Below are 15,121 nucleotides of genomic sequence, written 5' to 3'. Positions count from 1 at the left end.
GATATATTTCCTCCAAAACGTTTAGAAATCATGTGGTACAGCTGATAAATGAATTATAATATTTAAAAGAAGTAAAAGAAGAGTGACTTTGCTATTGTCTGAATAACAAGAGCAGTAGCAATAACTGAACTTGATGCAGAGGGTTGAGTTTCTTTCTGCGATAGGCTAGCTGACAGGGAGGGCAGTATCTTTCCACAGTTTTCTGCCCTGGAACTACTGGTATACTACTTATGAAAATAATAAGGATTTTTTCTTTTCCTGGCAGAAGTACTAAACTTGTGACCCATTTGTGGTGACAGTCATTAGCCAAATCAACATTTTTTTGTCATCTCCCTCGATAAGCTAATATGACATGGAATTTCTGTTTCCTGCCCTTCTAAGTCAGGGGAACTCCATGTTCTTCAGCTGAACCTTGGTGGGACCTTAGACACAAAGATAGAGTGGGCTCCCAGTACAGCTTCTTGAAAGTTGCTCTGTGTCTTTCTCCACCACCTTTGTACTGCAGAGCACAGTTGCTGGATGTCTGGCATGCCCTGGGATATGAAAATAGAGTTGTTAAGGCTGAGTCTCTTATGATGAAAGCATTCTGAAAGTGAAACCTAGACTTGAACAATTTTAATTGCCATTGGAGAAGACAGTAACAGATCCATCATAACCTTGGTAACCTATTTGATTACTGAGTTTCAATGGGGAAATAAACATAACTGCTCCCAAATGTCTTCTCTCCTTTGCTTGTAAATATGATGGACTGTTTGTTTGTTGATATACACCCTTGTACCTGTCAGTGCTTTCTTTGATAGCTATTAAAAGCTTTCTGTTTCTCTTTTACATTCTTTCTCTCATGTTGATATTTTTGTAATCTTTAAAATGCTTACAGGCTTTTATAGTGTCATTGCAGAGCCCTCATGTAGAGATTTAAAAAATAGTCCTTGTTAATCAGTTTTTCTAGCCCCTTTGGTATTTGCTGGGTTTGCTGTTCTTCATGTCCTTCCCAGATTTTGCCATCTTGTCAGTAATGACATTCCCAGTATGCTCAAATGTCTGCAGCATAAAACCCTCATTTGAGAGCACGCAGTGCCGTACTGCGCAGCTCAGGTGAGCATGGGAAGATGCTGTTGCCTAGCTGTGTTGTGATATGCTGCTTCTCAGCATTCAGTTCAAATATAACTGACTTATCCTGTTGCTGTAATTTGATGAGTAAAACTCACTGTTTATTATCTCTGCTGTCATGTTTAGAATTGCTTCCTCGTCCAGGTTTCTCACTCTATTGAGTATTGTTTTGGATTTATTTAAAGACTTGTGACTCCAGGAGACTTGCTGTGCCTGTGAGAGAAACACTTTCAAAAAGATCATTGGAAAAAAGAGCTTTCTTTGCAAGATAGAAATCTCTTATTTGATCTGGGGAGAGAATTAAGACTAAAAGTTAAATCCTGCAGGAGAACTAGCTGCAAATAGCATTTTGTAGGAATCAGATACAAAAGAAGAGATGACCCAAGAAATGCAGTGAAAACTAGGAGAGGGTGATAAAGGCACTAAAGAGCTTGAAGCTTTTTAGTGAAGTAGAAAACGGAGTTCAGCACAAAAAGAAAAGATGTAGTGGAAAAGATATTCTTTGCCATTTTAAGCAATCTTAGTGATAGAGAAACCTCTGTGAATAAAGGACTATGCCAAAATTGTGGTTTAGAATTTCAAAATCAATATAAATGTTGTCTTGAGTTTTCTGTATTTTGTCTGCATAGCTTTTATCTTTCTGCTTTTTGCTGTAAGAGAAAGTAAAAATAACTGGGAAGACATATTTACAGGTGAGGAAGTAGATACATTGTGAGTTGCTATTCTTCATCTTTACCAAAGGACAAAGATTGAATGTCCAGTACATCCCAGATGTTTTTTATTTTTTAAAGCCATGGGATAGATTAGATAACTGTATTTCATTTTCTTTTAGCTCTGGGAGAGGTTGCCCATTGCCATTAGTGAGAAGAGATGACCGTGTACAGGTTTAGTGCACTAGTGAAGTAACAAGTTAAAAATTCAGCTGTAGTCTGTAAGCAATTGGACTTTGGTTACCTTAGTATAAGAAGGAAGCTTATCTCAGCTGACTATCCCTGGCTTTTTTGTTTTCTTTTTCCAAGAATTCTAGGTAACCGAGTGGCAGAACTAGAAAAGAAACTAAGAACTTTGGAAATTGCTGGCTTATGGAGTCTTCCAGGTTAGTACAAATTCAAGAGAACTGCCTGCATTATTTAGTTTCAATGACATATTTGCATTTAAGAAAACATTGGCTGTACTTTTTTTTAAGGACAGTTATTTTGTGAATGTGCTGTTCAGCACATTTTCAAAATTAGAAACTCCCGATAAGTGTGAAGTTGAAAGCACAAATCACGGGACTCTTTTAAACTCAAAGTCAAATATCTATACTGGAAACAAATAAATTTACATACTGGAAATAATTGAATTGTCTCCACAGTCTACAGGCAAAAACGAAAGGGAACTATTTTTTTGAAACATTGTCTAAAATGATATACAGGATATTGGCCATTATGTTTTTCAACAAGTTGTATTTATTAATTTTTTACTTCTAGCAACTTCCACGGATTCTGTCACTGTATTTTTAATGATTTTTTCCTGTAAAATCATAAACTCTAAGAAATTGAAATGTAAATGATCTTAAATTTTCTAGTCCATCTCTCCAGAACAGGCTTATTCCCTGTAGCATCTTAAGTATTGTATTTGGTTTTGAATTACTCAAGTAATGGGAGATTAATCTGTTTCCTAATAGACCTCGCTGTTAGGAAAATGTGCAATATTTAATTTACATTTACTTTTTGCTTCTTTTCTTCCCATTACACCTAATTGTGTCTTTTTTAACCACTGTAAATTATGCTTCTCCATTGCTGGTGTTTGAATCATTAGGCTTTGTTGTTTACGGCTTCCTGTCAGTGCTGCTGGGGGTGGAAGGTAGTGTTGTTTAGGCTTGTGTCTTTTTGGCTCTGTTTTTTTCCACCTAACCCTTACATGTAGAAGAAAACATTTGACAAAGCTGAAGGCACCTTGTGACAAACCTGCAGTGTTCAGCTGTTTGGCCTAATGTGGTGTATTTCCCCTTTAGCTTGCAGTCCCCTTTCTGGAACTGGCTCTCTTCTTGATGCTTTCCAGAACTGAAGGTCCCAAATTTGTTTCCATGGATTACTCTTCAGTTAGTCACTTAACCATACATAGTGTACTTAGTGCATTTGTCCCTCCCCACGTTCTCCAAAAGATGCAGGTGAACTATTTGTCTAAGACTCTGCTAATGTGGTTTTGTCCATTAATACAGATGTGTATCATAAACTCACCAGTTTAAGGTACTGTAGGTTTGTTTCGTTGGGTTTTTTGTTTTGTTGATTGGGTTTTGTTTGTTTTTAAAAAAATTCAATGAAATTCATACACTACTAAATGCAGAGTTTCTAATCTGTGCAAAATATATTAAAGCAAAGGGACAGTGGGAACTTCTTGCGCCATTGTTGTTCTATGTAGATAAGACATCAAATGAATATTTGTACAATAACAACTGTCTCTTTCCTTCCTTTCTTTTGCTGCCTGAAGGCCTGAGCTACAATATCTCAGTGGGATTTGGGAGTAGGTTCTGCTTAACATATATTTTTAGTAACTGATTTTAGCAGTACGTTAAATATTGTCACTGCATGGAAATAAACAGAAATGTTATCTGAACATTTTTATATCCAGCAGGTTAGGATGTTCAGTTGAGTTAGATGACCACAAGAGAAATAGAGACTGCTCTACAAGACAATTTCTTTAAATTGAGAAAAATAGTAAGAAAGGACGATGTTAAATAGTGGTAAAGGAATTTTACACTGGATTGCAAGTTCTGTTGAGCCCCAAGGTTTGTTGAGTTGATGCTTGCCTTTTAAATAAAGAGTGCACTTTTGTTTCCAAGTGCACTCTAGTCCCAAGGTGGTCAGAAACAGCCTTGCAACACCTGGTGGGTCACCAATTTTCTTTTCAGAGCATGAAAAGCTTCCGCTACACAGAACAGCAGCGTATAACAAATAGTGTGGGAACTACCACAGTGGACTCTGCAGCTGAATGTTGGCTCTGGTGAGGGGCAGAACATGGGGAGTATCTGAGCCTAGTCAGTCTTAAATCCAGAGACAAAAAGTATTATTTGCTTGAGTAATGAACTTTTTTTCTTTGGAAAAAAATACAGAGCTGAAAGCTGATGTTCAGTCTAGCACAAAAAGAAGCACATATTATAAATTGCAGGGTTTTAATCTGAAGTTAATGTTCCTACTTAGGCATCATTGTCCATATAACATTTATAACATCCGCTGTCACCATGATATTAATATCTTCCAAATGATGTTAATAAATGATTTTAATAAAATTTATCCTATTGAAGAAAGAGCTTGACCGCTTCTAATTTTTTGTTAGGTGACAAATATGTCATCTGCTTTTTGAACAGTGCATGAATGAGCTATGGGGAAGCTAAATCAAGGCTGCATATTTAATTTTTGAAAGGTGGAGCTGGTAGCATAGTTCATTTTCTGCAGAAGTTCTAACTACCACAAACTATAGCTTCCCCTGTCTGGAAAATGGGCTTTAATTAAGCAAATCTCTTGTGATGTTCATTGCTGAAAAGAAAGCAAACTGGGGCTTAGATTTGGCTCTGATTTTCTTGTTAGGAGCCCCTTTGCCTTGAGAAGGAAGCAGAGAATGTGATGTTTGCAGAAGATTTAATTAATTGCTTTGTCTTGGGTGCATTGTGGTTCAAATATGCACACATAATATATTGTGCATTCAGTAATAGCTCATAGTAAGCACCATCTTATTCCTCTCACAGTAGGTAATTATGTCTATTTTTGAATCTATCCTTTCCTGAAAATTCAAGATTTCCACTGAAAAAAAGAAGTCTAAGAAAAGAGCCAGCCATGACTCAGCCTTTTTCTGTCTGGGATGATAAGAAAGTTTCGGCGCTGCCTCTTGCTCCGCAGTAATCAGTGTGAAGCAAAAGCAGGGGAAAAATAATGGGCTCAGCAGCTGCTGAGTAGTCAGCAGTCCACCCAGTTACAGGGTGCAGCAGAGGCTGTGAGAGGTTACCCAACCCTGGAAAAGAAACTGAAGAATTTACTACTACTGAAAACTGATTTGTTTGCTTATATATATATTTGAGATCTGTATGCTTTTCACTAAAGTCCTTGAAAAGTTCATCAAATAGAGGAACATAAGGCTGTATAAGTTATGAAACGGAGTTTACACAGCAGCTGAAGGAAATGCCCTGTGTGTAATCCAACTTCAGACCATGATTAACGGAATATAGTGCAGCAATACCCTCCTGTATGAATGGGTGTGAGTCACTGTTAATAACTAAATATGCATCAGACTCTTTGGGCCACATCTGTTGCTTAGATGTGTGGATACTGAGCTTAGCATTATTTTCTGTAACCAAGTTGGTTTTCAGACTAAGATGTGGAAGTAAATCTGTGTACTCTCTAAATGCTGGCTGAAAGTCAAGAAGTTTCTTTTTTGAAGCTTGTCTTGCAGTCTTTTTGGACTTCAGCTCAGGCTGTACTTTTTTAATTCAAAAGCAAAAGAAAAAGCCTTTGCTTGCTACCTTTCTACTTCCCTGTTAAAGCCCCCCCCCCCCCCCATTTTTTTAATTCATAATTAATCTTTTTTAATTTTACTTCCTCTGTTGCATTAATTTGTGTCTTTATGGATATGTGGCCACTTCTGATTCTTTATGAATATCTGTTGGATGTTTTCATACCACTAATTCCCTGAATGATTTAGTTCTTCTTCCAACACAAAATTCCTCCCCTGTTGCAGCAAAGCGCATTCCTCCAGGCTTTTGCATTTTGAAATAGCCATCGGATTTGGTTTGCCTTTTTTTTTCCTCCCCCTGTTTTAATTAATTTTGCCTTACACAGGGGGGTTCTCCACTTTGCTGTTAGTTAACATTATTGTTTATTACATGCTATGGTGAAGGCAGAATTCTGATGCATACTTGGCAGGGAGGTCAAAGCTTGACAAGATCCACTTTTCAAAAGCATTAATTGCATTCATATTGTTATAGTATGTACCCCAAAATGTTAAGGATATAAAAAACGTCAGTAATTACTTCAGGATCAAGGTATTTACAGCCAGTGCTTTCAAAAGTAGTTAGGGATTGGGGTGGACCAGTTTAGACTCCATGGGAACAGCTTGACTTTCATTGTTTCTTAGTAGGTACCAGAACTTTCTCAGAGCTGGATTTATTCTGGGTATCTCCTGACCTGATGCTCTTTTGAAAGTCTTTGTCTTGGATGGGTGATTAGATTTAGGATGTTGCCTTAAGGTGAAACGTACAAGCAGATTTAGAGGGGAGAAGTGGTTGTTACATAAATGTCTATTCTTATGGAGATAAATAGAGCAGTAGCTTGCTGCCTCCCCAGCCATTACTTACCGGCTGACAGCTGTTCTGGAGGCCACACAAACACCATGCTTAGCTGATCTTGCACATTTCCTGCCATTTCCCCTCTAGGTTTAAGGTAGTGTCAGTCACTAAAAACCTGAGCATTGTGAATAGCAGAGGACTTCCTGAAGGATCTGCAGGTGTTGCTTTTTGTATTGCTAAAATATGTAAGGTTTAGGCCTCTACAGCAGAGTCCTCAGCTGAAAAGTTTCTTGCACTATTTTGTCTGCAAAAGAGCTGGAAAATTGCCCTTTTCCATTTGGTTTCAAATGAAAATGCTCAGAAATGCTTTTGGAATTTTCAGATTAAAATCCCTTACTCTCTCAGTACTTAGTTATGCTAAGCTTTTCATATTCTTATTTTTTTTAAGGGAGCATTGTAAGGTAATATGTGAGTGAGTCTGTAGCATACAACTACATACGTGATACAAGCAGGTTGATCACTGAGGCACAGTAAGAGAGAGTAAAGAGTCAGTGCTGAATGCTTGCTGGTTAATAGCATGCAAATGATCCATTACTCTTTGTAAAACTTCTGGTATGATCTGATTATTAATATTCTGGATTGAATGCTAATTGCCAATACAATTTGCTGCATGCAGCACCTGGTTGTCTTTCAAAATCTGTCCTTTGCTCAGTACGGAAGGTAAAAACATGCACCCTCCCTGTATTTGACTTACTCTGTACTGGACCTGGAACATGCATTTGTTCCATACTGTAGAAGGATCATTTGAGATGCTTTTCCTGTTCTGTACTTTTCCATAGCATTGCAAAAATACTGTAGGATATGTTTGAATATCACTAGTGCACAATGGATTTATTTGGTGAATTAATGGTTCTAACACTTGGATTGTTTCAGGTGGAAAGGATACTATAACGTTCAGTGACCCAACCTTGCCTGTTACACAGCGGTCCAGGTCACCGTTGTTAGCGTTTACTGATAAGCCACTGAAAACTGAAGTACAAGGTGAGCACCTGGAACGTGGGGAACATGATGAGAGCTGAGCACTTATTTCTTTCCAAATAAAAAGGAATACATTTCATGTTGGGTTAGCAGAAGGCAAAGATTCAGTAGTCACAGAGATTGAGTAAATCATCCACAAGTAAAATGGCTGCATGGTCCCAGTGCAAATAGCAAAGAAACAACTGAAAACTAACCACTGAATAGATTGCACAGGGTGAGGGATCAGGTCTTACACCTCAAGGAGTTTTCCTGCCATATAACTTTATACTGTGAGAAGTTATTCATGCCATCTATGTTACAGTTAACTGCCTCCTACTCTTTTTACCTCAGTTAAAATGCACAGGAGGGAAGCAGTCTATGGAACTGGTTTAGCACTTTACTGCATTATAGCTGATATCTAGATGAATGGCTTCATGACTGCACCCAAGTAAATTGAAATTCCTGACTTGTTTTTCCCAGAGAAATTGACTGCTTTTTTTATACTCTTGCATGTGTTTTGCTAAAAATCCCTCCCCAATAGCAAGCTTTGACATCTCTCCAAAGACAAGCTTAACTTTGACAGTAGGAGCGGATATTGTTTTGCTGATAACCTTGATTTTTTTTTTCCTTAGTTTTTCATAATGGATGGAGATGGATTATTATGCTTGCCTATTGGCATTTGGATAAGCTCTTTAATGGGCGTAACATTTTGGTATGCCCGATTCTCACTCAGTTAACCATGAAGTATCATAAACTGTTTATTTGTTAATCCTGAAACTAAATAGATTGTGGCTTAATTTTGACTTTATTATCCATGTCATCATCTGATCAAACTTGACAGCCGGACTGATCATTTGTTATAATAATCGTGATCAGCTGGTATTTTTGCTAAAAATAAGATGTGAAACTATAGTGCATAGTTCTCTGGTGAGTAGTAACAACTCATAAATATTCATTTTTTGCTTTCTTAATCGTTGATTTTTAATTAAATCTGCAGTTACTGAAAGTATTTACTTGGTGGCATTATGCTCTTTCCTTTACGTATTTGTCCGAGGTGAGGCTGGTATTACAGTTTTGATTAAAGCTGCCTGTCAAATCTCATCAGACCCTGTTTCTGTTGCCTTGTAATACTGCCAAACTTCAGCTCTGGGCTGAAGCTTTCCATGCTGTGTTTTCTACTTCAGCTGTTTTTTTTAATGTCAGCCAAATAACTTGTTTGTGTTAGATTCTGATGACCATGTGGGGCTTGGGTTTGGGCTTTTTTTCTTTGTTTGGTTTGTGCATTTTGGGTCTTTTGTTAATTTGGGTTTTGTTGTTGTTTTGTGGGTATTTTGTTTTTGTTGGTTGGGTTATTTGTTTGTTGGGTGGGGTTTTTATGTGCAAGCATTTGGTATATCTGTAATTGAAAGGAATTAGAAATCTGAGAAGTTTTCCACCCTCAGAAAACAGGCTGAAGTTTCCAACCCATTCTCAACCATTCACTTTCAAATCTCATAGCTAAAAGCCAACCCAGTGATTCTCTTGAGCTAGCTTTATGCCACCATCACTGGTAAACCTCTGCATGCACCATTCCTTCAAGATAATGTAAACCTAAAGGGAGCAAAGCCCGGGGCAGAGGGAAGGAAGGCTGAGATCAGGACTCTCAAGCAATGGGAAGACTAGAGTAGGTGGGTAGTAGGGCACAGCTCCTCTGCAGTCAGCAGCTATATGGCAGTGATACTGAGTCACCTTTTGTGCCGCTCTGCATGGGGAATGACTGTGCTGCTGAGTTTTAGGAGCTTGGTGCATATTCCAATTTCTCATCTGTGCAGTGTACCTCCAAAATCTGGAGGAGCTTGGCAGCTGGGAAGAGTGTAAGAATGTATTCACCTGCCTTAGTTTAGCAGCAAGTATGCTCTTGGCTTAAAAGTATTCCTGAAATAAAACAAACTCACTTTTATTCTCCTATTAGTTGAATGATCAGTCGAGTGAAAACAGTTGATAAGGAGAATAGTGGTCTTTAAATGCTAGGCTTGATGTCATGTCGGCCAACTATGGTCCTTTAAACAGTACCATTGATATTTGGCCCAGGGAATGTTTTTAGCTTTTTTAGGAACATACATTCTTATCAGAACTTTCTGTAACACATCAAATGTTGCTCTAGCTAGATCTGATAATAATCAGAGGGCATTTTCAGGCTTTTTTTTGTCTAATCTATCTGCTTACCCTGGTCTCATCAAGGCCTGTTTTCAATTGCGCATGTTATCATTGCTACAGTTATGCTGGATGGTGGAAGTCTGTAGGATATACTGTGCAGTTCCTGTGTGAAAAGGCATAATGACTTAGTGCAATCCATGAATTAAAGACTGTCTTGTGCCACCAAATCTCACTTTACCCAGTGCACAGGGAGGATAGTGTCGTGGGATAGATTATACTTGAGCATCTCAGCTGCTAATGAACAGCTATTTGGGTTTTTTTCCTCTTCATTGTTGAATGCATTGTTCCTGCTGTATTGCCTGTGTGCTATTTCAAGCATTCCCTGAAGACAGAAGTACTGTTTATCTAAGAACTTTTCTCTGGTGATACAGTGCTTTGAAACCATTTATCTTTAGAAAATTGCAGGAATGTGAAGGGATGGTGTTATACCGCTATAAACTGAGGGACACAATAAGGTAGAGTCCCTACTAATTTTGAATGCAGATTTGAGGTATGCAAGTTTTGGCTTTCTGGAGCACTTTGGGTATGTATGATCAGATACATAACATGAGCAGAGCAGTGCATTGCGTGAGGCAGGATTCCTGCCAGAGGAAGAGAGTAAATGCTCATATATGAAGAGGTAATGCATCTGCATGACCAAGAGTCATTTTAAGCTGTCAGTGCAGCCATACTTCTGGCATTCCCTAATTTTTCTTACTAGACTTTGCACGCTTGTTGTCAATGAGGCTTTTTGTCCTTAACTGAGATGGGGACAAATCCGCTCTCTTTCACAAAGCTGTTTGTTTACACTTTGCTGTTTTCTCTATTCTGACACTTGGTTCAGTGTTTGCCTTTTGGTATAATGGTGTATTTGGAATTTGTCCACTGTTGCTTTGTTTTCTGCTGTTACCCAAATTAGAATAATCTTTTATGTCAGGAGACATGTTGCAGGACCAGTAAAGAAACTTCCTTATTGGATGAAAGCCTGTGAAAAGCTCAGAATAAATGGAGCTTGTGTTAACCACTGAAAGTTGTAGTGATGTGGGGATTAATGTTAAGCTGTGCCAAAAATTTCTGTAGCTGAATGCCTTGCTTAGAGTTCATATTCCTTTGAAAAAATTTGCCTGACCCTGCTGTTCTACAGTATGGTATCAACTATGACTTTTTCAGAGTTGTCGGTGTTGGTGAAAGACAGGCTTTAAAACAGGGCAAGAAACTTACACTGATTGCTTATGATCTGAGAAATGAGCCTAGGGTGGGATGGGGAATCACTCTTGACAGTTCCTTACTGAGGTAGACATCTTTGTGGTCTGGCACTGATGATGATGGTCTTCAGGTCAGATATATAATAAATGCCTGTGACTGACTAGAGCATCTCACTGTTCATTTCTCTTTCAGCAGAACAGAAGGGAGAAGGTGATGCAACTTGTCCTGTTGCAAGTGAGTCCCTGGCTCCAGAGGGAACAAACTTAAATAACAGGAACCAGAATAAACATTTTTACCCTTCATTACCCCAGCTACGTTCCCAGGAAGAAGAAATAAACAAGCTTGGAAGTCAGATAATTAAACTGACAGAGCAGGCAGTTGCAGAACTGGAAGGGAAAACAGGAGAGCAGAACACGGTGGTTGGAGCAGAGCTTAATGGTTCATCTGAGGGAGAGTTCCCACTTTCCAGCCCTGACCCATCCGACCCTACAGATCCCTCAAACTCGGAGAATGAACAAACACCTGAAATCGAGGCTCTGAAAGACAATGACGAAACCTCAGAGAGTGATTGTGACATTCCAAATGAAAAAGGGGATCAAAATAGCAGCACCGTCGGTGTGGTGCATACTGAGGTCCTTGAAAGGCATGGAGGGCTCAGTGTTACAACTGCACACACGAATAAGAGCTTTGAGGAGCTCCGTGAATATGAAAGCAAGAAACCATCTGATCCTGCTGAAAATTGTGAATATTTGGATAACAGTTTGGCTTGAGGTATGAAATCCAGGCCCTCGAGCATCTCGCTAATCCTTTTGCAGTGTCTGTGCTGCTGTGAATGTGATCAATGAAACAGTGTGCATAGGGCTGATTTTTACATTCAACTGTTAATATTTGTCTAATAAGGGTTATTTTCTGTTAGTTTTGGCTACAGTGTGCCAAAAATGTAAATTACCTAAGGGAAAGAATTAGCAATGAGGTTTAATCATCTTGGGTTTTTGTAATGATCTGAAATTTCTTCATAGATTGGTGTAATTTACATTAGTGTAGCAAAGAGACCAATGATAACGATTTATCATGTTATCACTAGGCTTCTGTAACACGTTTGGCCCTTGTGCTGGACCATATTTTAATGGTTAGAAGTGCCTACCAAAGGTGCAGAATTTGGGATGATAAATTGAGAAGCATCTTAAGGCTGCAAGCTTTTGCTCGTTTCTCACACTGTGTTCTATTTCTCTTTGTATCTAGTGATTTAAGTACATCCTTAGAATAAAATCACTATTCCCTTATGGGAAGTTTCTGAAAACCATTCCTGTGTATATATATATATATATATATATATATATATATATTTCTCTCATTACAAAACTTTATATCTTCTCGACTGTATGAATTTTTTCCTTCCCTCTCTCAGCTCATCTCATCAAAAAGCAGGGAGTTATTTCACCAGATCCTGAGAACCCAATTTAATGAAGCTCTGAAGGAAACTTCACCAGAGAAGCCAGAAATCTTTCAGTGAGAAATGGCATTGCTGTTCCAAAGCAAGGAGAACAGCAAGAGGAGATCCAGTGATGCCTTCTACACCTACTTGGCACTCTCAGTTACTGGAATTGCATTCCTCAGCTTACAGGAGCTGGAACAGCCCTCGGGCTGAGTAACGGGTGGTAGATTTCAGCTTGTTCCATCTGTGCTCTCCTTTTTAAAGGAATCTGTGTCTCTTATTATTTTCTCATGGTTTGGAATTAAGGATAATTCTTCCTTTCCTCCTCATTTCATCAGTCTATAGTGTGGTAGAAGGTTTATTTGCACTGTTGCTGCTTTCTAAAATTTCTTCCCTTGATGTTTAGCCATAGGAAAACATTCCTATAATAACCAGGGGAAAAGGAGGCTGCTGTGTCATTCCCTAGCTTGCTCCTGATGCTGGAGCTGTGCCACTCTGCTCCTAGGAAGGCAGCAACAAGGGGATACTTAACATTGAAGTCAGCAGCTGTTGGAGAAGGGGAGGCAGGTCCTTCCTCTCCTGTTTGTAGCATAAGGAATAGTCTCTGCAGCTGTGGAGCTTCTATGGGCCAGCAGCCATCAAGGCAATTTTTCTGCTGGCTTGGGACCTAATTGTCTGTAAATGTTCATTTCTCACTCCTAGAACTTGAAACCAATCAGAGAGAATTAAACCAAATTTAATAAAATACTACTAATAAAAAGAAGAATCCCTCCCAGATTGAGTACTTCTTTGACAAATAACTGCCAGCTGCAAATTTTTTACAGCCCACTTGTCAGCTACTGAATAAACAGAGTTTATATTAGCAGTACGGACAAACTCTTATGTATATGGAAGATGAGCTAGCAGGTGCTGCCATAATCAAGGTGTCAGCCCCTGAACAGTTTGTATTCAGCAGAAGAAAGGCTCTATGTAAATCATTACATATAAATACAAGGAATGATGGTGAGAAGGTAAAAAACGTGGCTTGTCACTGTTCTCATTCATATAGCCATTCATATAGCCATTTCAGTGTCTGTCTGCAGGCAATAAAGCTGTACTCACAGTGCTCCTCAAGTATGTTTCCTTTCTCTTGAAAGGTAGTTTGACATTGCAGCATTTCACTGATATTAAGCAGCTGCCCTTAGGAACAGAAAACATCTGCATATTTAAGTGTATTAGGGACATGAAGCAGTAACAAGTTTTTATTTCATTATCCTGCTGACCATTCAAGTTCCTCATCACCTGAAAAATGCAAGAAGAGTTTAAGCATTTGAAAGATTGTCATGCTGTTCCCATTAATTGTAACTGACTGCATTATTGACTCATTCGTATGACAGTGCTGACAAGTCGGAAGAGAAATAGCTGCAGAAACTGAAATCTCTGGGAGAATGTGGCAGGATTTTTTCCTTTAATGCTTGAATGTCACGTGAAGTAGGATTTTGTTCAAGATGTATTCTTTTCCATCTTTCACAGACTAATCCTGAGCTAAATACCAATGCAGTCAGAACTGAGGCAAGCGAATAAGGTCAAGATTCTATGTAGCTGAGCTCAAAACATTGAGGGTGCTATGCTGTTTCCCTGCCCCATGTCTTTCCTGACCCACAGTTGTGTAAGTTGGCATTTTGCTCCTGGTCTCTTAGCAGCCAGTTAATTCTATTAGTTAATGAAGAGCTTGGTGCAAAAAAATCAAGCCAGTAGAAACAGTGTTGGACCAACAGCCTTTTAATGCCTCATTTGTTGATTCCTCTGATGTTCTCACATTCTTTCTGTGAGAACACAGTGATGTACAAGGCAACAACTAGGACATCTTGGTAATTATCCTCACCCCATTCTCCCTCTTAGATGCCATTTTTTATCTTTGCAATCATTAAATTCCAGTAGGATATCTAGGTCTCTGGAAACCTAATTTTCAGTGCTATGTCACTGCTGCAGTACTGCCCATCTCCTTTCTGCCCTAGTACAGGTGTATTCTAGCTACGGTTTTAGCCTTCTCCCAGGAGCACAGGGCTTCAAAGCCAGCAGATTTGTAAAAGACAGACATCTTTGCTGCGCTACATGATAACTAATTGAATATTATCATCTGTATCTTTCTTGGATATTGTTTTAATTGCTATTGTTGTGCTATTAGAACCATGATTGTTTTCACAGTAAATTAATTAGTGTTTTATTGTGGGCTCAACACTACTTCAGTGTTGGGTTGTTTGTTGTTTTGGGGGGGGAGGCAGGCAGGGGCCTTAGACTTGTGCTTCCTTTTTCTAGGACTTTAGAAATGCAGAAATTGCATTCAGACATATAAGCCCTTTGGTGGTGGGCTTTGGGGAAGCACACTAGGAAAGGGATGTTGTGGCAGGGGTATGGTGCATTTCACAAACTGATTGTTACGGAGTTTGTCTCACCTAGAAGTGATTTGATGCATTCATTATCTGTGAGAAGGAGTTCACCTGAAAGTGGGATGCAGTGGTTGTCTGAAAAACAGTGTTCACTGAATTTGTAAAATAAGTGTGTGAGAATGACAGGTTAATGACATCTGTTAGAAAGCTGCTTCTTTTCTAAGTGAGTCTATTTTTAAGCATATGGCGAATTTGTATAATAAAGATAGTGGCATTTCCTTAATCCATATGGGCTCAGGAATGTATTTCAAAATCTTAACTGAGATGAAGTTGAAAGTCTGCTGCGTGTCTAAGAGACAGGATTTTGTTTACAAGCTTCTGTTTTGTAGTTTTACTTTCTAAATTATGCAGTTTAATTTATTTGCAAACCTCGCTTTTGTTGCTGCCTGGATGAACTGCACAACATGGTTAAACTATATTAATACATTTTGTCATCTTTAATAAAAACATTTCCTGATCCGCTTGTTCTACCTGTTCCTTTCCTCTTCT

At 38.7% G+C, this 15,121-nt stretch overlaps 1 protein-coding gene across 4 annotated transcripts in view; it reads left to right on the top strand.

Moving 5' to 3' along the window:
* CCDC149 (coiled-coil domain containing 149) overlaps positions 1–15,089 on the top strand; it is a 52,696-nt gene extending 37,607 nt beyond the window's left edge. The window contains exons 10-14 of one of the 4 annotated variants that reach the window (XM_062636501.1): positions 2,130–2,206; positions 3,583–3,615; positions 7,304–7,411; positions 10,964–11,539; positions 12,177–15,089. In XM_062636501.1, the coding sequence (XP_062492485.1) occupies positions 2,130–2,206; positions 3,583–3,615; positions 7,304–7,411; positions 10,964–11,538 (793 nt within the window). In that variant the 3' untranslated portion in view covers position 11,539; positions 12,177–15,089. Of the gene's footprint in view, positions 1–2,129; positions 2,207–3,582; positions 3,616–7,303; positions 7,412–10,960; positions 11,540–12,176 lie in introns of all 4 variants that reach the window. The other 3 variants (XM_062636500.1, XM_062636504.1, XM_062636503.1) reach the window with 3 other exon arrangements.
* The last annotated feature ends 32 nt before the right edge of the window (positions 15,090–15,121 follow it).

This window comes from Pezoporus occidentalis, unplaced genomic scaffold (genome assembly GCF_034315485.1).
Source record: "Pezoporus occidentalis ecotype Australia unplaced genomic scaffold, CSIRO_AGI_Poc_V1 ctg48, whole genome shotgun sequence".
NCBI classification, from domain to species: Eukaryota; Metazoa; Chordata; class Aves; order Psittaciformes; family Psittacidae; genus Pezoporus; species Pezoporus occidentalis.
This window is presented reverse-complemented; position numbering and strand designations above follow the sequence as displayed.